At 49.2% G+C, this 25502-nt stretch overlaps 1 protein-coding gene across 2 annotated transcripts; it reads right to left on the bottom strand.

The window, feature by feature from the left end:
• Positions 1-1199: 1199 nt before the first annotated feature.
• On the bottom strand, positions 1200-7510 carry HMGB3 (high mobility group box 3). 2 transcript variants are annotated; one of them, XM_030967527.1, is made up of 5 exons: positions 7397-7510; positions 4507-4663; positions 3865-4004; positions 3155-3329; positions 1200-2688 (listed from the first exon to the last, which is right to left on the bottom strand). In XM_030967527.1, exons 2-5 carry the CDS (start codon positions 4654-4656, stop codon positions 2545-2547), a joined length of 609 nt encoding a protein of 202 aa, XP_030823387.1. In that variant the 5' UTR covers positions 4657-4663; positions 7397-7510; the 3' UTR covers positions 1200-2544. The 2 variants fall into 2 exon arrangements, with proteins under 2 accessions (XP_030823387.1, XP_030823389.1); XM_030967529.1 differs by lacking the exon at positions 7397-7510 and adding an exon at positions 5772-5883.
• Between the last annotated feature and the right edge of the window lie 17992 nt (positions 7511-25502).

The following is a 25502-nucleotide window of genomic DNA, read 5'->3' on the forward strand; positions in this document are numbered from 1 at the left end:
ACCAGCAGTTAATTCAAAGCCAAGCTCAATTTGCACAACAGTGATCTACACCAAGTCCCATATGTGGCTAAGGGGAGATTTTGCCAACTAGACAATAGAAACAGCATTAGAGCTCCTGAACTGATGCCATCACTTTTTTTTTCTGCTCCACCACTTCCCCATCAAATTTCCACAGGCTAGGATCTCCAGCTGCCTACTCCCCTACATCAGAAGACATGCAGAAAGGGTAGCAAATACAGAAGTACCTATTTCTTTTCCAGATGCAGCTTTATTGAGGCTTTTAAAATGCAACTGCCCATAAAATAGGGGCAAATACCACCTTTTTGTGCAATAAAGATACTAAAAATTACCATAATTAAGCAACTATAAAAGTACTTCTAAGTGATTCAACTGTCACTTAGCCTTAAAAACAAAAGTTGCTACATGTTGCTATGCTTCATAAAAGTTTTTTAGCTTGCTCCATTCTGAAAATTTTGCTTTCAGGTTTTAGTCCACCTCAACACTAAACCAGACTCTTCTGCCAAGCTGTTGCTGGTGAGAAGTTGTCATGCTGCTGAGAAGACAGAGGAAGCCAGAAGTGCTACCCAATTAGGCAACTAAGTAGTTTTAACCACATTCTAATGTAACTGCCTGCAACCCTAGACCCCATTAATCTCAAAGCTGGTTCAAAAGCAGAGGTGGCAGCAGCCCATGCCCAGTGTTTGCACCTGTGAGTTCCTGTGTCTTCTGAAACCACCCGGACACAACAGCCCACAGCTTTGCCTTGCTGCTAATGCAAGTACACCCATCTACTCCCCACCAAGCAAGCACTGACTGCTAGAGCCAGCCAGGAAGGAATTCTGGGTAGTGTGGGGTGCTGTAGTTTTCCCAACTTGTGCTGTTCCCATGCTAAGGAAAACCAAGGTGAAAGCCACCAATTAGAGACCAGGAATTACTTTTCAAGTGCCTCAAATCACCCCCAGCTTGGATGTGGAAAGAAGGCAAGACTTTGACACAGCCAGCTGGTGACCAGAGGGGAAAGAGACCTGTTGCTCCCCCACCCCAGCTGAGAGCCCCCAGCTCCTGCTGAACCCTGCGTCATCAGAGAAAGGACACAGAGCAAGTACCTGCGCCACGCTCCTACTGCAGCAGGGAGTCACAGAGGCACCTGGCTCCTGCCACGAAACAAGAGGCTAGAAAAAACCACAAGTCTGAAACAGTTTAACACAGGACAAAAAAGGCACATTTTAATATGTACAGCAATGCATTTGGGCTATAAATTTACCCAACACAACTGAAAAAAATCCAAACTATGCTTTTATACTTATTCCATGGTGTCAGCCTCATTCCTAGCCACCTACCTTTCTCTGCATCTCTGAATGCTGCTATATACACACACAAACAAACAATTACGTCATGAATGTTCATTTAGGCTCCCAAGTTCAAGTAATAAAGTTCAAACTTGCATAGCATCTTATGCCACTCAGCCATAAACAGTTACGATTGCATATTAGCTGGAGCAGCCATCTCTTTCAATTCAGCCAGTTTTGGCTGGCCACCATTTTTTAAATTTTTTTTTTTTTTAATCCTTGAGTCAGAATGTTTCCTAAGTCACCAGCCCTGAGGGATGCCACAGACTTCAAAATGAACCTCTTGCTGTTGTTAAGATCCTCTTAAACCAGAAATTTAGAGTGTTGTCAAGAACAGTTTTAAAAATGTAATACTGTTTATTTTGCTTCAAAAACATTTCAGCATTCTAAACATACAAAAAAAACAGAACGTTGCAAATTTGTTTAAGTACAGAGTGTTTTTGAACTTCAGTTGCTGCACTGGCTCTTCACTTAGTTGACGATGAAGAGATGTCTACAGTTTCAGTTTAAAAACTACCGCACTTAACTAAAAAAACCCATACACTTCTCATGCCAGCTGAACCCCCTTCCACAACTAAGAATGGCAGCAGAATGCTATTTCACTATATACAGAAAGACAACTTTAAGCTAAATGGACGCCCACTGTAGTGTAAATAGATCTACCCTCACAGTGCATGCTTTGGGCCATGGCACCCCGGGGAACGTACAGCCTCTCCAAGTCATCACTGCTCCTCTAAGGCATCATCACTCTAAGCATGTACCACAAGAATCTGTCTAGTTTTTACAAACTATAGATATGTACAGTTTATAACCCAGGATTTTCTAGCCAATAACCATATAGTAACACCACCTTACAAATTAAAAAAATGCTTGAAACATTTTTAAATGCTTTGTTACACCAACAGCAAAGTGCACAGAGTTAGGAGAACACTAGAGCGCCTTTTCATTTTAAAAATGTTTGGAAATATGTACAACTTTGATACAGTTTCAGGGTGCTCACTACACCCATGGCCACTTCATGTAAACCAGTTACAATTTCTAGAGCACTTTTAGAAACTACAACGCGATCGGAATCCAATTTTTTTTTTAATTAAGCCTAATAAGGGCAAGAGACACCATCTCAAATAAGAGGTGCTTCATTTATGGTGTTTCCCCTACTCTATGGTATTCACATGGAGACAAGTATTGTACAGTTTTATTCATCATCATCATCTTCATCCTCCTCTTCTTCATCCTCCTCCTCCTCTTCGTCTTCTTCCTCTACCTTTTTCCGAGCAGCTTTGGTTGCTGCTCCCTTTGCGCCATCAAACTTTCCTTTAGACTTGTAGTCTGCAACATCCTGCAAAGTCAAGGGGATGTCTTAATTTGCTCTAAGCAGCAAACACACACAGCATTTGTACAGGTGTTAAGGGAAAGGGACTGGCCTGCCCAGCTGTACCCCAGGGGCACACAGCTATGCAGACACCTCAGCATGCTCATGAACCAGGGAGCTCTGGAGCCCTGCACCATGGCCACTTCTCTGAGGAGGAGAAGAGAAGCCAGCCTCTCGAAGTTTCCTGATAATGGGACAAAGCTCCACTAACAGCACAGCAGACCCTTTTTGAAGCACCACGAGCAGCCCCTGCTGCACATCACTGGGGAAAGCTCTCTCTCCTTGCTGAAATCTGCCTGTGGATCTCCATCCTGCTCTGCCCCAACGTGTGCAAAGCTCAGCTATGCTGGGGCCAACTGAGCTGGGCCTATGTTAAAAAGCACATCAACAGAAGAGCTGGTACAGAGGAGGCACAAGTGACAACTCTCCTTACCTTCTCGTACTTCTCCTTCAGTTTAGCTGCCTTATTGTTGTAAGGCTGCTTTTCACCATCACTGAGGTTGTTCCACATTTCGCCCAGTTTCTTCGCTACATCCCCAATAGATATGCCAGGGTTTGTGGACTTGATCTTGGGGCGAAACTCTGAACAGAAGAGGAAGAAGCCAGACCTTGGGAAGAAACAGCAGAGGACAGTCAGCATTTGCAGCAGCACCCCTTCCTCCATCCCTCCCCCACAACACTGACACATGCATGAGCACACAGAGCAGAAACTTTTCTTTAACTTACAAAGTCAAACACAAGCTTCAATGTGTTTTGATTTTACTGAGGCCCAGACCTGCAGCCTCCTTCACTCAATGTTCTTTACTAATGAAGTGTTTTGTATCCCCTCGCTCAATTTCATCTTAGATACACAAGTCTCACTGTGACTCAGCCACTTGTGTCTTCCTATCAGGCACACAGAGTGTCTTCCTATGAGACACTCTTACCACTATGAGTTTAAGACTACCAAGCATTGACAGTTTGTGTCAGTGCCCTACACTCAAGACACAAGCTGCCTAGAAAGTTTACAAGACAGTATCACTACCAGTCCTGCTATACCAACACTGTGTCCCACATCTACCTCCTTCCTGGAAACCCATGTTACATACAGGGTGTGAAAACGAACCAAAACATTCATGCATTTAATGTCTCCAAGTTACTTACGGTGGTCGTTTAGGGGCATTGGGGTCCTTCTTCTTCTTGCCACCCTTAGCTGGTCCATAGTCCTTCATTTCTCTATCATATCGTACCTTATCAGCCTTCGCCATTTCATCAAATTTAGCCTTTTCCTTGCTTGACATGGTCTAAAAAACCAAAACATGAGACATCAAACTTGTGATTACCCAACTGTTCAATAGCTGGCAAACTTTATGTAAACAAGCCAACACATATCAACTCAATACGGGAGTTTCAGAATTTGTTTGTTTTTTTAACTGGACTGTCCTGTACAGGAAATCACAGCCACCACAGACACACTCAGCAACAAGGAAGCGACAGAAATGAGACAAGCACAGTCAGAGTCCTCCTTAGGACACACACCTGGAAGGAAGTAGCTGCTGAAGGGCATTGCTTGGGAATCGTAAAAAATGCCAGACTCTAGCAGAAGCCTCTAAATGGGCAGACACACAAGGCTAAAACGTTCAGTATTGCTACAGGCTCCAGCAGCACCTGACCAATGGCCAGGTCAGCTTGCCAAGAACAGCACACAGACCAAAAGAGCACCAACTCCCTTCATGTTCAGACACACACACATCATCCTAGCAGCTACTGCAAGAGGTTCTTTCAGGAAGTCACAAATTAAGGTACCTTCCACCTCTCTGAGCACTTCTTGGAAAACTCTGCAAAGTTGACTGGAACCTCTGGGTTCTTTTTCTTATGTTCCTCACGGCACGTCTGCACAAAGAAGGCATAGGCAGACATCTTGCCCTTGGGCTTCTTCGGATCGCCTTTAGCCATCTTCACTCTGTAGGGACAGAGGAAAAAATAACAAATAAATGATATTTACATGAATGCACACACCGATGCATGCATACACATATGGTGTGCATATATTTATAAACACACACACGCCCTCATCATCTTCTGACGTGATGTCCCATCAGAAACACACCCTTTTCTTTCCCCTGACACCTCTTACCATCCCCAATACAGAGACTTAAATTATTCTCCCTTGATACTTGGGTTGCAGACAAGCCAAGAGAAACTAGTCAGTGGATTTAAGTGTTACATTAATATATATTTACATCATGTCCAAAGACTGGAGACAGAGTATTAAATATACATACTTCTGCCTATTAAGCCTTATATATGAACTAATATAAAGTATCTGTTTTAGTTGGCTACCACACTGGGCTGGAGTGGCATGCACAGTGCCAGGCAGTGACTGATCCCTTCAGGAGCTGGAGTGTACATCTCAGCAGCTGCTGCCCAGGTAAGCAGGCAGGACAAATTAGCTGCCCCGAAAAAGTGCAATAACCTTTTATATGTAAAAAGGTCACAAATACAGGCTGACTTTAACCACGATAGGACCCGTGGAGCTCTGCGAGGTGAGTTGTGCTTGCTCTTGCTCCACCAAGTGACACATGTTTGAGGCATAGTGGTCAGTGCAAAGATGCAATCGGCAAGTTACCGAAACGACGGTGCTAACTTTTGGGCTCCATTTCTTTTCCTGCTTCCGTATAAAATTTTCCCCGCTTAATAAAAAATATCATAAGCCCACCACAGTATTTTCTATTTACAGCTTCTAAGTCCCTTAAAAATTTAATTTTTATTAGCACAGCGTTAATATTTAATTGCGCCCATTAACCCGCCAGGTGCAGCCAAAGTGGCCGTGAGCCGCCCTGCCCGCTCCGGCCGCTGCCGGGACAGCGCTGCCCCCGCGGGGGCGGAAAACGCGCGGTGGTACCGGGGCCGGGGCGCGGAGCCGGCCCCGCTCCGAAGTTGGGGGCGAGCGGCCCGCGGCGGCCGGTCCGGTCTGGTCCAGCCCGGCCCGGCCCGGCCCCGCTCCGCGCCCCTCCCGCATCTGCGCCCCCCAAGGTCACAGCGGCGGCCGTGCTCCGCGGCGCGGGCACCTGCGGCGGGGCCGGGGCCGGCGGGGGCAGCGGCGGCTCCGCCAGACGCCAATAATTCATCTTCCATTTTGTGAAACGCCTCCTGATGAAAGAAAGTGCCCCTGAAATGCGGTGGGGCGGCGGGCGGGGGCGCCGGGGGTCCGGGCGGCGGCCGGGGGCGCGGGGCGCCGGGCCGGCCCCGGGCGGCCGGGGCAAGCGGCAGCGGGAGCAGCGGCGGCGGCCGCGCTCCGCGCCCAGGGCCGGCCCCGCTCGCTAAGATGGCTTCTCCCGGCGCCGCCGCCGCCGCGCCGCCGAACAAAGCCGCGTTCCCCCTCCGCCGCGCTCGGCCCCCGCGCCCGCCGCCCCCCGGCAGCCGGCCCCGCCAAAACGCCGCCCCCCGCCGGCGAGGGGCTCCCCGCTGGCCCCCCGGCGGGCGGCGGGGGCGTCGGGGCCGGGGCGCGGGCGGGAGCCCCCCCCCCCCGGCCCCTGCCTAGCGCAGCGCTCTCTAACAAAGGCTCCCGTGCAGCCATTACCGCCGCCGCTACGCTCCTCCGCGCTGCCAGAAAAAGAGTGCGGGGAGCCCCGGGGCGGCCCCCCAGCGCCCGGCCGAGGACACGGGAAGGTGGGGGGAGAGGAGCCGGGGCGAAAGCGAAAGGTTTGAGCCCCCGGCGGGGCACGGGGAAGGAGATTTTCCTGGCCGCGACCCCCCTCCCCATCCCTGTGCCGCTCACACGTCTTTCTTCCCTTCGCCGGGGCTCTCCAGCGCCAGCCATATTAATGCCCACAGCACGGGCGGCGCGGCGCGGGGAAAAGGCGATGCCGGGCCCCGCCGCGGGCGCAGCCCCACCAGAGACACCTTCTCGGGCAGGGGAAGAGCGGCGGAGGCAGAAGCGAAGGGATCTGGGGAGTTTGGAGGCGGCGGCGGCGAGAAAAAAACTGCTTGGCCGGGACCGCCGGGCGCAGCGCGCAGGGTTTATCCCTGTCAGATGCTAAAGCGACAGCCATATTAATGCAGAATAAACAGCGGGCACGGCACTGCGCACGGCCGACAACTTTCCCACCGCCACCAGCCCCACCGAGCCCACCCTGGGAAAGGGGCACATAAAAGCCGAGGGCGCCGCGCGTTTTACCGTGCGACATTAGGAGGCGGCAGAGAAAAATCCCTGCCCATGCGGGGGAGAAGAGGAGTTAGTCCCGGTGTAGTTGCTGCACCAGCCATATTACTCTCGGCGGCACGGGAGCCCAGCGCGGAGCTACGGGGCTGCACCGGGGGCAGGTGGCCCCTCGGCGGCGGGGGGAGCTCCCGCTGGGGCAGGGCAGCACCAAGGGGGACAAACGCTGCGCCTCGCCCGCTGCCCACCGCCCCGCCAGCTGCGCAAAGCATCTGCCCCGGCACCGCCGATCCCCGCCAGAGCGGCGAAACAAAGTTTTGGGTGAATTTCCCGATTTCTTTCTAATTAAAAAAAAAAAAAAATCAAAAACTCGGAGGAAGGAAGAAACGAAACGCAACATTAAAAAATAAAAAAAAAAGAGAGAGAAAAAAAAAAAAGCATGCTGGGGCAGGCGGGACAGAAGGACGAAGGCGCGGGGGCAGGGCGGGGAGGGGGCAGCCGCCCCCCGAAAAGTTGCGGCGGGGCTGCACGTACCTGTATTGTTCGCGGTAGTGTGGACAGGAGCGGAGCGCAGGGCACGACGCGGGGCTCGGCGCGGCTCAGCCTCGCGTTGGCTGCCTACGAGAGCGGCCTGATTGGCTGCGGGGCTCTGCCGTTTAAAACAACCTCCTCGCCCGCTCATTGGCGCGGCGCCTCATGAATATTAAGCGCGGCCGCGCGGCGGTTGGCCGGCGCGGGTGAGGTCATTCATTCAAAAAGAGCGCCCGCCGGGGGGACCGCGCCGCGCGGCCAGCGCGTGCCGGGGCGCGGGAGGGGCGCGCGCCCCGCGGAGCCCCCGCCTCGCGCGGCGGAGCCGGGACCCCCAGGAAACCCCCGGGAAACCGGGCGGGACCCCCGGGAATCCCCGCGGAACCGGGCACCAGGCGGGACCCCCGGGCACCGAGCGGGACCTCGGCACCGAGCGGGCACCGCGGGGCTCCGGCTGTGACAGCCCCGGCCCCACCGCAGAGCCGGCCCCGCTGCCAGCACCACGGGACCAGGGGCAGCCCCGGCAGTATTCCCGGGACCCCCCCGGCCGGCAGCAGCCCCGTTATTGCCGCTTTCTGCCCTAAAGCCGTAAGTGCGGCTCCAGTTGCGGTGCACTGTTTGCGAAGCCAGCTACTACTGCGCGTAGTGGAACCGAGCCCAAAATAAACTCTGCTGACAGTCCCAACACACAACGGGTGGAGAGGGAACTACAGAGCAAGAAACTGCGTGCTTGTGCGGGGAGGAACAGAGTTTTACCCGCTCGTTCATCAAATAAAGTCCATTTGCATTACTAGTTCTTACACACTTTTACAGTTTGTTTGGTATTAACTTTCCAGGATTTGCGTGTTGTTAAAGAGGCTGGTTGCATACAAGGAAATTTTAAGTGTGCCCTGCTGACTGAAACCAGCCCAGTGTGACTCTAGGGCTCCTTTGGCTCTCTGCAAAGAGCTGTTTCCTATAGGGCGGCTGCCAAATGGTTAAACTGGTATTCGTGGCTGACCACAATTGTTGGTTGGCTCGGAAAAAAGAGCTGTTATTTTTAAGGATGGAGCGGTGAGACTCAGAAACCACCCCGTACTGTTATGGGCTGTTGGTAACTGCCGCCCTGTTATGATAGCCAGAAGAAACAGTTGCCTTCTTTAGGGAACAGATAATGAAAAGGAGCCCCCACCCTGGGCTGAGGCGCTGTCAGGCGGCAGGGCTCACCAGATACCGCCCTGTGCAGCCCTTGTGGCTGTAACAACATATGGTCACAGGTTGCCTTTGCCGGAAGAGATCAAAACAACACGGCTGAGGAGGCACACCAGAGTGCCAGCCTCCTGCTGACAGAGCCACTGGGAAGCACGCAGAATTTCACCCAGGGTTTTACCAGAGTCCTGCCTGGGTTTCTCCCTTAGGTTACGTCTCTAGCAAGCATCCAATCCAATTGTTGGCCCATGTGCATTAAATACTTATAGAGACCTTACAGCTATGCCTTTGGGCTTCTCAAATATGATAAAATCAGTCTTACTAGCCTCTTGCCCTATTTCTGCCTTCTCAAACCAAAAGTATAACAAGGGGGTTCGTTCATAAACATTAATGAGGTTACCTGAGGGACTGTATTCTGTAGCATCATCATAAAATAAGACAAGCAATACTACGGCAGGAAAATCTCTTTGTAGCTGACAAACATCCCTTTCACCTATTTTTAGGGATACTTTCAAGTGTTCCAAACTAGCTGAATAATTAAGGCTTTTTTTCTTGGCTCTTGAGTCGCACAATTTTTTTATTCTGGAGCACTTTGTTCCTCAAACCACAATCTCCCCCTCCAGAGCACACCAAGCAGAGAGCATTACTGAGGGGATGGAGCTGGCTTAGGAGAGACACCTGGCATTGAACATGCTGTCCCACAGGCATCTCCAGAGCATCCCCCGAGTTCTCATCAGCCAAAGGAAACATCCCCTAAGACACTTGTTCTAGGAAGGCCAGGAAAGTTTTGACAGCTGGCCAAGGGGCAAAGGAGATATTCTGGTAGCTGAGAGACAGCTGGGTTGGAGGTTTTATCCTAGCACTTGCAGCATGCTTTTGAAAGCAGAGGAGGGCTGAGTAGCAAATGGGTGAACATAACCCCCAGAGGGAAAGCTTCTACTCACCCCCAGAAGTACCACTGCTGCAATTCTCCTGTGCTGCCCTCAGCTCCACACATTGCACCTGTGTCTGGGCCCTTTCCTGCCGTGCTCCAAGAAAACCACACAGAAAGTTGGCTGAGCAAATCCAACCCTTTACTGCAACCTCTTCCAGCCCATGCAGCCTCCCTTCCTCATGCAGCTCACCTCTCCTCTCCTGGCCCTTCTGGAGACAAGGCAGCTCACTAACCCAGCAAAAAGGAAACAAAGCCCAAAGTTCTACCTCCTTTTATGCTGGGGCAGCTTTCTGCTGGATTAGTGGACTGAATGAGTGTACCAAGGAGTGAGGTGACTACCAGAGCCAAGGCAAAGAAAGGAGCGTGCAGAAGGATACAGCCAGCAGCAGAGACACTCCCAAGTGTGGATTTGGTAACTTCTAGGGAGTTTTGGGGTTGTTTTGGTGTTTTTTTTTTTTTTAATATTACGTATTACCATGTATTTAACTACAGGAAGCATGAGAAAAAACCCACAACTTAAAGAAACTTTAGGATGCCTGGCTTTTGGCACAGCAGGCAGCAATGTTTGCACTGATGCTAGGAGAGCTCAATACATAGTTCTGTACCTTCCCTTCAGAAAGTCCTGACCTGATCCCCACCAGGCAGGATCTCTTTTGCAAACACATTTTTAAGCAACCGTCAGCCTTACCCTATGTGCCACAGCAGGGACCCAGGTCAGTCAGTACCTTGAATATAAGGACTGAGGCCTAAAACCTTGGCCCCAAAGGTCCCATAGCAAGCAGACAGCTCCCAATACTTGCAGTGCTTGTTGCTAAGAAGATGGATGGCAAAGACTGTCCCAGGCAGAGTCACAAACACTGAATGCTCCTGGCCCATGTACTCCATGTTGGTGCTGCCCAAGAAACAGCAGAGGTACAAGCGGCTGGGTCCATGCTGTTACCTGCCAAGATGAAGCAGTCTCTTCTCTTCCACTGGAGATGATGGAACAAGGAGGCAGCTGTGAAAAAATCTGGAGCCACTGAGGACTCCTCCAACACATCAATAGACTACATAAACATACTTTAAATTCAGTAAAGTCATCCACAAATGAAATTGCCTTCTTCTGTTCCACATAATTGCCTGAAGTCTGTAGTAAGTTCACATATTACTCAGCCAACAGCCACATCTCATCTGGACATCAGTGACAGCTTGGTGGGATTGGCCTTCTGACAGCTCTGTCCATCTTCTGTTGTGCCAGAGGGCAGCAAATGAAGGCCCACTGTGTACTTGAGCTATTCAGAAACAGAAGTGCTGAAAAGGACCAGAGCTGTAAGTGAGCTTTGTGGAACACTGATCAGCTCCACAGCTCATCCAGCCATTCTCACAATGTCTCCCCACCCTCCCATTCCCTTCGGTGAGACCATGAATGCCTTGGAAGGATCATGGAGGACAACAACTGTGTGCTAAAGATTAGTCTCCAAGACCTTCAACAAGCTTCCCAGTATGAATCCAGATTGTCTTGATGTAGGAAGTTGGCCTGACATTAACCTGTGCTTGAGCTTTTGCTGATTGCACTGTGCCACACCTGGGATGATTTCAGCTGAAGAGTTGAAGTGATGTCTTTACTGGGCTTGTCCAATATTGGTCAGAGCACGTTGTGCTTGCTGTGTTGGACATCTTCCTCATGGGCAGCATCACCTACTAGTAGCTAGGAAGAGGCTGGTGTGACTTAACACATTGAAATTGTAAAGCATCTTAATGAATTGGAAGTACATCAGTCACAGAAAAATTATTTGGCCTTTCAATACAATGATATCCCCAAAATGAGTTATTGTGATGAAAAGCTTCCCAAACATATACCCTAATTTCCCAGAGGAATAAAATTGTCCTGGTTCTTATTTTGGAGGGGCAGCTCAAATACACAGTGCATTGTCAAAGCAGTTCCCTTACTGAGGGGCTTCTTGGGCTCAGATTTGGCAGCAGTTCTGGGAATACCCACATAAGCTCCTCTGGTCTGTAGCATACACGCTTGGACATGTGCTATTTCAGCCCATCATTTCTCAGTGCTGATACCTGAATTTCCACCTTTTTTATCTATCAGCTGATGCAGGTATCAGAAAGGCAAGAAAGTTTGCAGGGGCAAATAGCTGCAATGAGGCATTGGATACCAATACAGCATCAGTCCATTTGCTCTTTGCCCACCTTTGGAGTATGTTGAGCACATGACTGTGATGTAAATCAGAAGCATCTATGCTGTTGTGCCCCTGACCATGGCACTGGGGAGCTTATTTATGGCAAGGAGTAGAGGAGCCTTCAAGAAATCTCACAGGAAAGCTGTCTGCAGTCCTCCTGAGATAAGAAGTAATTTTCTGAGGCCTTCTAGACCACAGAATGTCATGGGTCACAGAAAAAAATAGAAATGTCCCACATGATTTCCACACATGGATTTTCTGATGCCCACAACCCGAGGCTGAATCCCAAAGAAGAAACACACTTGCTGTTCACAGGGTGAGGAAGTTCCAGAAAACATTTGTGAAAAATACTCAGCTCTCTCAGGCATGCAGCTTGGTTCCCATGAGATGTTGCTTCAAGCAACCTGGACATCCAATGTCAGCACACCAAAGATGTGCTCACCAGAAACAGGAACACCACATCAGGGACATCCCCTCTGTCACCAGGGTTTAGCTGCAAGGCAGGGCCAGCACAGGGCACCCTCCCCTAGCCCCACTGTGGCCCTTCCCGAGGATGGTCAGAGACAGCTGAGCTCCCTCTCAGCACCCTGTGAAACTGTCCTGGCCTGGGCACAGCAATCCCAGCACATCAGCAGAGCTACCAAACCATCCTGCCCTCGGCCAGCCGTTCCATTGTGGTCACTGAGCTGCAGCTCCAGCAGGATAATTGTAACTGCACTTGGGCTTCCACTTCTGTCTTCATTGCATCTCTTCAACACTCGGGCAAAACCCTCCAGTGGAGACTTGACCCGAATGAAAAGGCTGATATAAATACATCCGTGGGGTTCTGCCAGCAATTAGGAGTAAGGATGGGGGGAAAATCCCTCCTAGGAATCTAACAAAGCCAGGAAACCTTTTTAAGCAGAACCAGCCTATCAGAGTGACAGAGTTGACATTTAAGGTTGGATGGACAATAGCGACATGAAAAGTGTTAAATGACCTGTTTATCTCACCAGCATATTCATTAGGCTAGTTAGGGGGCTATTTCAAAAGCCTTCAGTGTGGACCTGGCTTCTCCCACCACTGACCTTCTGTGCTAACATGCAATGGAGATGAAGAGGCTCAATTAACCCTTCTCTAACTGGTATAGTCAAAAGCTGATTGAAGAGGTTTCATTTACAAGTCCGAGCTTTTTATTTTATTTTTAAACCAAGAGTGTAACTTCAGTAAAATGAGAAGGAATCCCTCCATATAAAACCCTCCCAGGCTTAGAACACTTGGGATTTCCACACATGGATTTTCTGATGCCCACAGCCTGAGGCTGAATTCCAAGTCCTGTAACTATAATAAAATATTTGTAATTGCTCACTGGGATCTCAGCCAGTTAGAATATTTCCTCTTTAACCTATGAAACAAAAAGAATTATCTTAAATACACGCTGAAAGTAGAAAATAAAATTAGCAATGGTGTTTAAGGAGCTTGGCAGCATGCAAGTTCACAGAGACAGAGGTTAATCTGTTTCCAATTCAACTATGAGAAACCTTATGTTCCAACAATTAAAATATTAGTTTAAATGACCAGGTGATTCCCCCAAATTCCCCAATGGGGTGGCACAGCCTGTTATCCCCTGTAGCCATATCCCATTAAGCTGACACCTCTGCAGGAGTAGGATACACTCTCAGTTGCACACACAAAATTAATTATTGTCAAATGCACTTCATGGGGACTGAGGTGAGAAATACAAGTTAGAATAATTGTCAGTCATACTAGGCAGCAGTTCAAAACCTCCTTGCAGTCTAACCACAGGCAAGATAAACAGAAACTCACGGTTACCTTCACAGGTGGCTCCCCCTGTGTCTTGTCATATTGTCCTCATTCCTCTCAGGGCTTTTCCCTTCCTTTTCTTTCTCCTCTCCCTGTTTTTGTTTCTCGTCACACTTTGGCCCTGGCTCTTTCCCAGCACATGCTGCCAGGATGCCCAGGGGGTGGCAGGCAGGCAATTTGCCCCTGCACACCTGCTCCACGAGATTTGCCACGGAGCACAGCACCTCCCACGCTCCCAGACTGCTGGAAATGGTGTGCCCCTACATTCCTGGCTTGTCTCTGCTCCCTCATCTAACACATCCCTCCTGCCACAACACTCTTTCTTCAGGCGTCTCCTTCCATGCTCAGCTACCACAGGGCCATCTGCTTTCATCATGTATTTTCTTTTTAAAGATGCACCATCCCAAGCCTTGTAAACCCTTAGCGACCTGGCATGAGAGCAACGAGCAAAAGTCAGCTTCAGAGGGGTCTTTCTGCTTCTGCTTCACATGCACAGAACTACACCAAAACCAAAAAACAAAACCAAACCAAAAAAAAACCCACAAAAAACCCCCAACAACAACAAAAAACCAAACCCCCAAACAAACTAGCAAAAAAAAAACCCCAAAAAAACAAGAAAAAAAAACAGAACAAAAAAAAAAACCCACAAAAAAGGCATTTAATGAATGCAAAAAAGAAAAAAAAATAAAAGCACATTTATCTACCTACCCCACCAAGCCAAAAACCAAAAGTAGAAAGACAGGACAACTGGAAACAACCTCTGCAAGTTTCCCATAGCCTTCAGAGAAGGTGGAATCGAGATGCAATTTTAAAGGAGAAGATTGTAAGTGTTTCCCTTGCACTTTAATTGGCAAGTAATCAAGACCACATTCAATGCAACACAAGATCTTGCAATCACGCTGTGACAGCAGACCAAGAAACTCTATTAAGAATCCAATGCAATTACAACCCAACAGCAGTCCAGCAAAGGGCTGGATATAAAGGGAGGCATGACCCCACATTAGAGAGAAGTCAGTGATGATACAGCTGAGGTGTAGTTCAGGCACCACGGATGTGACACTGAACGAAGCAATCAGAACGTCTGGCACTGGAACAGGAAAGCTGCACTGGATACTTATTTCAGGACTCAGATCACTAAGTAACTGTTCCCAAAGCCAGGAATACCTGCTCCCACCCCACACCCAGCAGTATCTGCACTCCAGTGTGCATCCTTTCCTCTTTGGCCATCCTGCCACTGTCCACAGCTCCAAACAGGACCATGGCAGCACACAGCATGCTGACAACATGATGCTCCAAAAGCACTCACATTCAGATGAATGAAAGAGGAGAATGCTCTCCAATAAGCATAATCTTGGTGCTACTCTCTCTCACACGTGTCTGAATGAAGCTTTGAGTCTGGCCGTGGTTTGCAACTTATCAAGCTAAACTCCTGTCTGCAGTGTCACAGCGAGACAGGGAGTGACGAACAAAATCCTTGGCTAGAGAGAAGGAAAGATGAGTTCTCTCCACAGGAGCTGTGAGCTGAGTGCTGGGTCCCTTCCCCACCCAGTCAGGCTGCCCAGCAATCAGCTGCAGGGCTGCCGTGCACAGTCCAGCTCCTCCAGCTGGCATCTGAACGAGGCTGAAGGTCTGGGTGTCGGGAAACACAGGGAACACTGGGGGATTCCAGCTGGGTGGGGAAACACACTGCTAGCACAACAGGCCTTTAGGAAGGGTTAAAAATCTAATTCTCAGAAAAGACAAATGCAGCATAGGCGCTGCAAAGGTGGAGGGGAAAGCAGCTTTTCTTGATCCATCACCTGCACTACACTGCTGGGACTTAAGATCTCCAAAACTGACTGTAAAGCTAGGAAAAGAATACATTGCCCATGCATGTAGGTGCAGGAGAAGCAAATGAAAAAATGTGAATTGAAGTTATAAGTGTCTACAGTTTAGGGGAATATTTAATTGGTTGTAAAAAAACCCATTGGGGTGACACTGCACAGGATGAGTCTTGCCTTCAAAGGTCAAGCAGACCTTCAGTTAAAAAAGGAAGGTGAAAAACTGGCTCAGGAAAGTGCTCAAAGCCCTTTAAGCTTTCCCCACTCTTCCTCATGACCTCTCTGTACCTATACTTTTTTTTTTTCTCTTCTTATAAATCTGTTCAGAAAATATTGTTTCCTTTTTGGTATCAGTTTTGTGCCATCACTTCACCATAGCAACAGACAGCAAACAGCAGTTCCAACAAGTGAAGTTGCTGGCTTGCTCAGGTAGGCTCTCCTGCTGCAGCAGCCCTGAGTGACTCCCTGCTTTTGGAAAAACAATCAGTTGCAGAATTCCAGCTTTATTTCCACTAAAAGAGAACTCACACAATCAGCTAAATGCCACCAATTAAACTATCAATGAGGCAGGGATATTTTCAGTACTGCACCTGTACACGGCTACACTGTTACTGCAGCACACCAGGCTGATTTTAGAGTAACCACCCCAAGTTCTGGGGACAGACAGGGCCACAAAGCCCCAGGTGCCATCCTGGGCAGTTTCCCTGCCCACACCTCTGTGCTGGCACCGGGCACAGCAAGGCCTGAGGCACCAGGGGCTGGGGGGGGGTTGTGAAAGATCCAAATCCAGCTGCCTCCCGAGCAGAGCCCAGCGGTGAGAAGGGATCTGAGCTGGAGCAAAAACTGAAGCACTTGAGGCTCAAACCTGATAGTGGAGCATGCAGGTGTTTTGGCAGATCAGCAGGAAGATAAAGAGGTCAACAGGACGATGAAGGAGAGGAAGGGAAGTTTTGCAAGGCACAGTAGGGACTTGCATTAATATCTTTACATCACTGAAAAGCACAGGAAAGTCATAAACTGTGACAAGGTACCTAAGTCAGGTTGCTACCAACACTGATCCTTGATGATGTTGAAGGAACAATTGTTTTGGGGAGAAATGTAAAAATAAAGGGTGTAGATTTCTGCCAACTGCTCCTGAATTTCTCTTGCTTTACATTCATTGGACATCATGTTTTGTTAACATATTTGATTCCTGTTTTGCTTTGGAGTGTAGGAACATTACAGTGAATGAATAAAAAAATATATTTGAAATATATATTGAAAATGTTTTGAAAAATATACTGAAAATGTTTTTTAAATTGTTTCATTTATGCACATTCTTTTTAGAGAAATACATATGTATACAAGACACATTAAGAATCACTTTAAAGGAAGATGAACTTCCCCCCAAAAACTGTGCTATTTAAATTTTCTTTTAGGTTTGTTAACCCATTTTAGGTTTAAAAGACATTGTCTATTGAGATTGGGGAGTGTCTTGTATATCTATAATTAACTTTTCCATTAACTACAACTTCTCATAGCAAGACAAGTGTTGGATAAAATTCCTCCAAATATCTCAGCTGTCTGCTTTTCCCCAACTAAAAGTAGATGCTTTTCAAAGAAACACAGCTTCAATGACAAAAGAAAGACAAACATATTGAAAATATTAAAGCAAAATAAAAATAAAAAATCTGCCAAACTTTCTTCCCAGTACCATCAGTGACAACACACTTTCAGGATATCAGCAGCAGCCTAGTGTGGCATTTAAGAATATCCAAATAGCTTAGACCCTGCACAGCCCCTGCTGTTCTTTGATTTATAAATTAGTGTCCAAATCCTGACCTCAGATACAAAACCCCACTGAATTCACTAGAATTTCACAGATGAAGTTCAGGACAGAAATCAGCTTTGAGCTGCTTAATTTTAATTGGCCCATACTATGTTTGCTGCTGGGAGATGTTTTTTTTTCCCACCACTACGCAAACTGGGAAGATAAAAATTTAGTAACTAAAAATGTTTCCCAGAATCCTACTTTCCTGAGGAAAAAAAAATGTAATTACATGTAAATGGCAGAGTTATTGATCTTACAGTGAACATGGTAACTGTGGTGTCTGGGCTGTCTTGTATTCTTTCTGTCCTTCCATCAGCTCACTTGTTTTCCATGTGGCTGCTCGTGTACTTACAATTGTGTCTGGTTATCATATGCTGAACATGATTGTTTTGCACTCAGATTTAGTCCCAGCATGAAAATTATTTGAAAATGGGTGGAAGAGAGAAACACAGCCATCATTTGAGAAACTCACACAGCAGAGTGCTCAAGGGCTTCCTTTCAGATTTGTTTTCCATACCAAGAAAAGGCATTATTACAATGACAAGTGTGTTACAATAGGAAAATCATATGGGATGCAAAATTAAAATCTCAGTCACAGGTGCAGAATCGAGGCAGGAGAGGAGTGCACACACAGAACACTTGCACTGCTCTTTTCTCCCTGCTCCTAGGAAAAGCTGGCAGTGCCTTGTCCCTGCAGAGGTGACTCTGGGAGATGCCCAGTGCCCAGGGCAGGGTAGTGGAGCACCCCCAGCCCTGTGTCCTTCCCTGGCTCTGCTCAGGGCACTGCCTCCCCAGTCTCCAGTCAGCTCCAGTGCCCCCAGCTCCCCCAGCCTGGGTCCTGCTCCTCTCTAGCTCCATCTGAGCCTCTGCCCCTCTGCCAGCTCCTGGCATTGCTCAGGGGGAGGCAGAGCCCACAGCAGGGGCAGCCAGTGGGACAGGGCACAATTCCAGCCCCAGCTGAGAGCTCTCAGCACAGCCAGGCTCCTGGAGCCCACCAAAGGAACTGGGAACTTTCTGCTGCCTGTTCCACACCAGCAGAACTCTGCAGCACGGCCAGTGGGACTCCTGTGCTGTGCTAGGGCTTCTTCAGGGGAGCACAGGGTGGCACCTACACTCAGCCAACGATTTGAAACACACCTGGTGACAATTTAAAGTCACACTTGTCAAGCCAGTGCAGATCCAGATAGAAATCAGGTGGGATCTCCCCATGCACAGAGCATTCTGTATTTCTGAATGGCAGATTATGCTCCTCAAGTTCCTCTACTTCCAGCTATGAAGCATTTCTTCTCTCTTGTAGCAATTCTGGCCAACAACCCCCACTACTACTTACCCTCTTTGAATAATCACACCCTTACAGTACCTCTCACAGCCTAATGTTTTAAAACGAAATCTGAGAAGCTCTGAATAATCCTAATAGCAGTTAGGCAGCAGCACTCGCACAATTATGATATAAAAGGTAAGTGTGCTCCCACCAGCTCTCCATTTAAATTTATAGTGATTGGTTCCATACAGTTACATGGTAAATGAAAAACATCCCCCAGCCTTCATTTAAGAGGTTTGTAGTAAATAAAAAAATGCTGAGGGTTGTGTGTTGGCATCCAGCCTGGCAGCTCCAGCACAGGAAGGGGATTCAGGCTCCTTTTCCTAGGCACACATAAAATGCTGGGTGATGCAGGGCTCTGCTCCACGAGCACTGTGGCTGCAGCAAAGCCTGAGCAAGTCAGGCTGCTGGTCCTAAGGAACCTTCTCTGCCAGCCTGGGAGGGCAAAGGCAGAAATCACCTGTGCTGTGCTGCCACTGCTTTCCAGAGACACTCCAGCATCTCTGCAGGGTTTGGTGATGAAGCATTTCCCAGCCACGAGGCAGAATGGAGTTCCCTGATTAATTCAGTACACAGTGCCCTGATCACACTGAACAAGGGCTGGCAACTGTCAAATGTGTCAAGTGCTGACTAAATTTTTTTTTTACAAGGAACACAGACCTGGAAGATTTTTAAACCTTCTCCAGAGACTAAAGACTGCTCTGTTGTTCTGAGCTTAGACTGCAGGGAAAACAGGTCTTCACTCATGAGAATTTAATTTCAGTACCTTCACTAGTACCTTTAGAAAATGCAACTTGGGTCTGACCCTCTTACAATTAACTTGCACAAGATCCTGTGCAAGTTAATTAGAAGAAAGGTGTAATTCTGCTACACAAAGCCAAGCATCTGGGGGATACTCAACCCTATCCTGCTACAAAGTACATCACTCCTGGGTGAAAACACCGAGGCACCTGCTCCCCTGTGCAGCCTGCAGGTCCCCTCTGCCCCTCAGCACCAGACCCACACCACAGCTTTGGAGTAAGGACAGCCAGCACAGCCACACAGGAGAAGTGCCCAAGGATGCTCTCCTCAGACCAGCTCCAAGAAGGGTTCTGCAGCCCAGTCAATCAGTACAGCAGGCACCAGAGAGGCTTTCATCATCTTTGCACTACCAACATCACCTGTGCATTGATTCTATGGTGCCCAAAACTTCCTTCCTTACCATGAGCCTGCATTGCTTCTCCTGGTGAGGAAGGGCAGATCCTTCAGGCTTTCACACCTTCACCAAGCTGTTTCCACAACAGTGCTCCACATCTTGCACTGCTGCAGTGTCCTGACACTTGTCCCCTCATGTCCCTCTCCATCCATTTCATCCCTAAAATAAATAAATGAGAGAAGGCATTGCTGGTTGAGCCTCAGCCCTACACAGCCCACCCTACTGACAGTCCCTGCTGTGAGACTCCTCTCCCCAGAGCTGCTGGACACAGCCCAGCCTGTCTCCACCACCCTGCTTCAGCCCTCCCCGTTGCACACCGACATAAAGGGATATCGCCTGCCTCTAATTTGCTGGGATTTCACACCAAGAAATGAATGCCAGTGTTTGTGTGCAGGGTGAAAGTCACCAACCGTGCAACATCCACTGTCAGACTGCAGCTCCTGGCCCAGCTGGCTGTGGCTGGCATCCACCTTGCAACCCCCCCATTATTATATCCCAGGCTCACCCTGTACTTAAGGAAGCTCTCCCCTCCCTACAAGAGGACACAAAGCAGAACAGACCAGTTTGTGTTTCCCAAGGCACCCTGGGAAGGCAGTGGTGAGGGAAGGGCTGTGCCAAACGGCCCCAGTGAATCCCTGAGGAGGAGAAGTGGCTGTGCCCCCTCCCCAGCTCCAGCAGCGTGTTCCTGGGCTGCCTTGCACATCTGCTGAACCAGGGCAAAAGCAGACACTGCAGAGCTGTGATTGATGTCACCAGGGCACGGCACGGCTGGGGAGGTCCCTCCCTGCTGCAGGAGAAACACTCCAGCACACTGCTCTCTCTCTGCTCACACATCCTGCCCCTGGCATCACAGCACAGCTAGAGGCGAAGCCTGCTATGAGATTGTCACCTCTGCTACGAGATTGTCACCTCTGCTCCTCAGACTCTGGCAGTGCCCAGATCTCCCTGGGCTTGTGGCTACGGTGCCACCCTACAGAGGCAGAGGAAGGGCTGGGGCACCCCTGTCAGAGTGCCTTCACACAGTACCCCTCAGTCCCTGTGCTTTGGAGCAGCACGGGCAGCTCTACCGTTCAGGAGCACTGAGTGAAGAGCTCCAGCAGAGCTGGCAGCCAGCTTGCCTGCAGGAAGAGTTAACTGGGTGGAAGGAGGCAGAGGAATAAAAGGCCTTCCTTTCTGTGTTTGTCAGGCAACAGGTCACACATGCTTGCAGACAGATCCCAAAGCCTGTCTCTACTCTCACATTTCCTCTCTTCCTTTCTCTGACGCTTTCCTGACATATCTTCTTGTGCACTTTGCTCAGCTTTTGAAGTAACACTCCTCCCTGCTTGTTCTCCTTCCCACTCCTTGTCACTGAAGTCCTGCTGCTGTCATCACACTCCCATCAGACTTCTCCTTTCAACTGTGCGTTTCCACGCTGTCTCTCCCAACTGTCACACACGCTTCTGGTTCAAACATCTGTTCCTCCCCCTCCCAGGGAAGTTGCTCCAAAACAAGCTGCTTTCTGTCTGAATGGCAGGGAGGAGAGATTTGGTGGTACATGTGGCACCACACGACCATCGTGCTGCCAAGGGAAAGGCTCCTCTTCTGTGATTTGGTCACATCAGTCCCCAGGGCTACAGGCTCAAGGCCTCCTTATTGTGCCAGGAAGGAGAGTGAGGAGCCTGTTTCCTGCACCTCACAGCCTGGTTGCTCTGGGCTCAGCCTCTGCTCTGCAGGGAAGCAGAGGAAGGGGACACTTGCTGCCCTGCACAGAGGGAAAGTCTGCATGATCACTCTGCCCATGCAAGAATGGCTCGGCCCAGGGGAGCACCGAGAGGCCAGCAAGGAACTGACAAGTTACAGGAGCATTGTGGCTGCCCAGTGCCCAAGAGCTGGTGCTGCCTGCTGATTTCAAAGGTCTCGTGTCACTGCAGGTGAGTCCCAGGCCAGTTCCAAACTCACAGTGGGGCTAACCCAGGCAGCATGGCCAGCAGGGTGTCCTGCACAGCCTGCCAGTACCACGGGGCTCCGAGGCACAGCACATCTCCAGGCCTGTGCAGAGGCCACAGCAGCCCCCCTGCTGCACACCCAGCCCCACTGGCACCCTCAGGAAAGAGAACAAGTGGTCTCTGGCCTGCTGCTTGCCCTGTCCCCATGTGCTGGCTGGAGGCGAGGCCCCAAAACAGGTGTCAGAACATAGAGAGGAAGGTTCAGAGAGGTTTTATCAGCATTGCTAAGTTCTGCCCATTGTGAAGAAACAGAAATGTAGTTTCTATTCTATTCCCTTTTCAGCTGCTTATAAGTTTTTCAAACAGATTCCTATTCAGGGTGAAATGTTCAGTGCTTGGTCTCAGATCAGAGATGATTTCTTTTATTTTCCCCTACAGGAACTGTGAGCAAAATACTAAATGGAGTAGATTTGGAGTTTGGGGAGCATGAGCAATCAGATATTTCCCCCTTGTTCCCTCTGATACCATATGTTCCAGTTGGAAATTTTACACTTGCAGACTGGTAACTTGTAAATGGTGGAGATGATAGACTTCAAATGTTCTCATTGAGAGGCAGAAAACAAACCCAGATTTAACAAAATAATTGGTTCAATACTGTTAAGATGAGTTTAAAGAATTCTGATAATGCTTTCCCCTTCCGTCATGTCCCAGGAGAGACAAGTACACACATTTTATTTCAATCTCTCTGCTGTAATTTTAAGGATAGCTGACAAGAGGTGGTCTTTGTTAAGATGTATCTATTTGCTTTGAAATCCAAAGAAGTTCAGCATTTCCAGGCTGCCAGAAATCACAGACTTATTATTTAAGGAACTTTTGAGCTGTGCTGTCAAACCCATCAGAAGTCTGTACACTGCACAGCTCCCATTCAATGCATTTTTGTGCTCATTTACAAACTCTGCAGTGGAATTGCTTGAAGCTTTATTCCCTCAACTTGAAACTCACTTAAAACTAAAGCCAGGGAACCCCAGTGTTCTTGTAAAGGCATGTTTGGAAACCCAGCCTTACAGAAGGCTATATTGACACCTTTATTGTCAGCTAGGTCACTTAAAACATCACAGTCTATCTAGCTGATTTTTTTTTTTTACTTCAAAGTCAGGCCTGCAAACCCCAGGTGAGCTTTGGATAACCTGTTAATGCTCTGCATGTTGGTATAAATGCAGAAGTTACAAGGCAGACAATCAGCTTTGAGCACTGAGAGTTCCTGATCACAAGTGCTCTGCCATGATCAGACCCATGCATGCACCACACCCAGAGATGGTCATTTACATTCTCTTTTCCAGGGCCAGGTTCACTAAGGGGGACAATACTCCTGTTTCCCTCTCCCACTGCACAGCACAGATGTCCTTTTGTGTCTGGGGAGACACTGAGCAGCTGCCCAGCCCATCCTGCTTCCCCCACTCCATCCACGGTGCCACTCGCAGCTGAGAGAGGCACCGCTGACAGCTCACGTGTGTTTAACAACTTGGGCAGCACCAGAACATCCCAGCACACTGTGGCACAGTAAAACAGGACACAAAAATCACCCTGCTTGAGCTGCAACTCACCGCACACCAGGGCTGGCAGACCATCCAGGAGGCAGGTGATGGCTCTCTTCCAATCCCACTGACCAAAGTGACCCAGCAGCCACCTGGAACACAGCAAGAGATGAAATCTCTGGCAAGCAGCTCCCAGCCTGTGCTCTGCCTCCACAGCATCTGGCACCAGCTACTTTCACCTCAAGCCCCTGATGCCTTTGATCTCCCAGATAGGTATGGACCTTAATGATTCATGATTGTTACATGAGTGCCACCTGCAAGCAGGGAAGCTCCACACCAGCCTGCAAAGGTTATGGGATAGCTGTGGGCTCCCCTCCCCAGCCCCTCCTGGGAGATACTTCCTTACACCAGTCTCACAGCATGGCAATTCTATTAAGTGCTATGGAATTAATCATGATTTATGCCAGTTGAAAGGAGAGAATAACCTGTATCCTCACCTCCTGTACCACTGGTACTGCTCTAATCTTGTTCATACTTCCAAGTGCTTTATTCCAGGCAGGTTGTTAGAATTACTTTGTGCCTGTACCCTTAAGCTCTGGTCATTCTTTGCTGTAATTCCTTGCTGTGGCTTCTGGAAAGGTGTTTTTCTCCCTCCACTCCCCACAATAAATGAGTTTGTCACTTGAAATATACTGCCAATGTGTTACATGTCCCACAGTGTTTGTGGTTATATCAGAAGTGTTTGTTTATAGCACCATAATTCAGCAATATCTTGATTACAGGAGAGATGGTGTTGTAACTCACTGTGGCTTGAGAGAATATTATTTTTTCTTTTCCTTTAATATAAAATGTTGATTTTCAGTCAATACACTGAAAGAAAAAGGTGCAGTTGTTGCCCTAGTAACCAGCTGCCTTGTAAACCATGAGATGGTTGGAGCACAAGGTGTTAATGGTTCCAAGTGCTGCTTGTGGTCAAGGGTACAAGCTAGAATGGGAGAGATCACAAGAAACATCTGGGAAGATAAAGTCAGCTGGTGTGAGGTTGGAGAAAGCCTAGCAGGTAAAGTGAGAAGTTCCACTGCCACCAGAGGTGCAGGGTGAGTGGAACTGTGGCCTCATGTGAAAGAGTCCCTGAGTGGAGCCTGCAAGAGCACAGCACACCCTGGGAGCTCGATGGGTTTTACCAGGCACACTGAGGGTTCAGCATTCCATCACCACAGGCAGCAGCTCCCCCTGACAATGCTCATTCCCTTCTCCCCAACAAACCCGTCTCCATTTACCCTTCTGCTCTGTGTCCTGGTGTCTTGCTATGCTCTGCTCCAGAGGGTTCCTCCCTTCAGCACGGATTTAGGCTCGTCCTTCCCATCACACACCTACCTGGGTTGCAGCACACCTCACTGCCCTGCTGAGCAGGTCCTGCTCTCTTTGCGTGGCACAGCCTGGCACAGCTCAGTACAACATCTCCCTGGCTGACCCTGCTGTGCCCATCCTGGCTCTGCTGAGGGCCAGGAGGGCAGAGTGAGCACAGAGCATCTGTGCCGCTGCCCCAGCCCTGTGTGAGGCACAGCCCCCAAATCCAGTGGGTTTTGTGCTGGGAGGCAGCACAGGACGACTCTGTGTGCAAGAGAGGAAGGGAGAAAGGGAGAAGGGCTGCCTGGGGGTTTCCCTCCCGTGCCTCCTCCCTCAGACCAAAGCAAGCTGGCAAGCAGCAGCCTCCTGCTCCTCAGCATCTGCCACCTTCCCCTCTCTCCCCCTGCCCAGTCCTTGCCACCTGGAGAGCAAACAGCAATACTGTCAGGTCTGGGGGGAGCTTTCCTGCTTTGTAGCAATTTACCATGTCTGAATGCCTACCGAACCTGCCAGCATGCGCATTCCCCTAGGAAATAAAGGCAAGGAGCACAGGAAACATGGTATATTTGCAGGATAAGCCCCTCCCAGGGGCAGGGTTATGCTAAGCAGGTGCCTCTGCCCCAGCATGGGACGTGGATTACATCTACAGACAGCAACATATGGAGAGGAGGGCTCATGTCCTGCAGAGAAAAAGGATGGGACACCAGGATTTTCCCCCCTTGGACTCCATTGTCCAGGGATGTATTCCTGATGTCTCATTAACTTCTAGGGGGCAGTTTTTTCCCCCTGTTGCTTTTATTTACTAACTCTTGGTGTTGATACTTTGCAATAAAGGCATTGCAGTGAGCCATGCCACAAAGCCCTGAGTGCAATCTAATGACATGTCACACTGGGGATGAAGCCTACATTTAAGCAGAGGCTTATTTTCTTTCTCTTGCTTCCCCTGGTCCAGCTGGCCATGACAATGCAGCCACCTTCCTCTCAGCACAGCCTGATGCAGACCTCTGCTGCTGATCAGGGCTGGGATTTCTGCCATTCATCCTTTACACTAAGAAAA

This window comes from Camarhynchus parvulus, chromosome 4A, assembly GCF_901933205.1.
Source record: "Camarhynchus parvulus chromosome 4A, STF_HiC, whole genome shotgun sequence".
In the NCBI taxonomy this organism is placed as follows: domain Eukaryota; kingdom Metazoa; phylum Chordata; class Aves; order Passeriformes; family Thraupidae; genus Camarhynchus; species Camarhynchus parvulus.

Excerpts from the sequence above, each read along its gene's own strand:
- HMGB3 (XM_030967527.1), bottom strand. The coding sequence starts at position 4,656 with ATGGCTAAAGGCGATCCGAAGAAGCCCAAGGGCAAGATGTCTGCCTAT. Across the intron at positions 3,330-3,864 it reads AATGCCCCTAAACGACCACC|GTCTGGCTTCTTCCTCTTCT; the intron begins GTAAGTAACTTG and ends TTTCTTCCCAAG. Across the intron at positions 2,689-3,154 it reads TGAAGGAGAAGTACGAGAAG|GATGTTGCAGACTACAAGTC; the intron begins GTAAGGAGAGTT and ends TTGACTTTGCAG.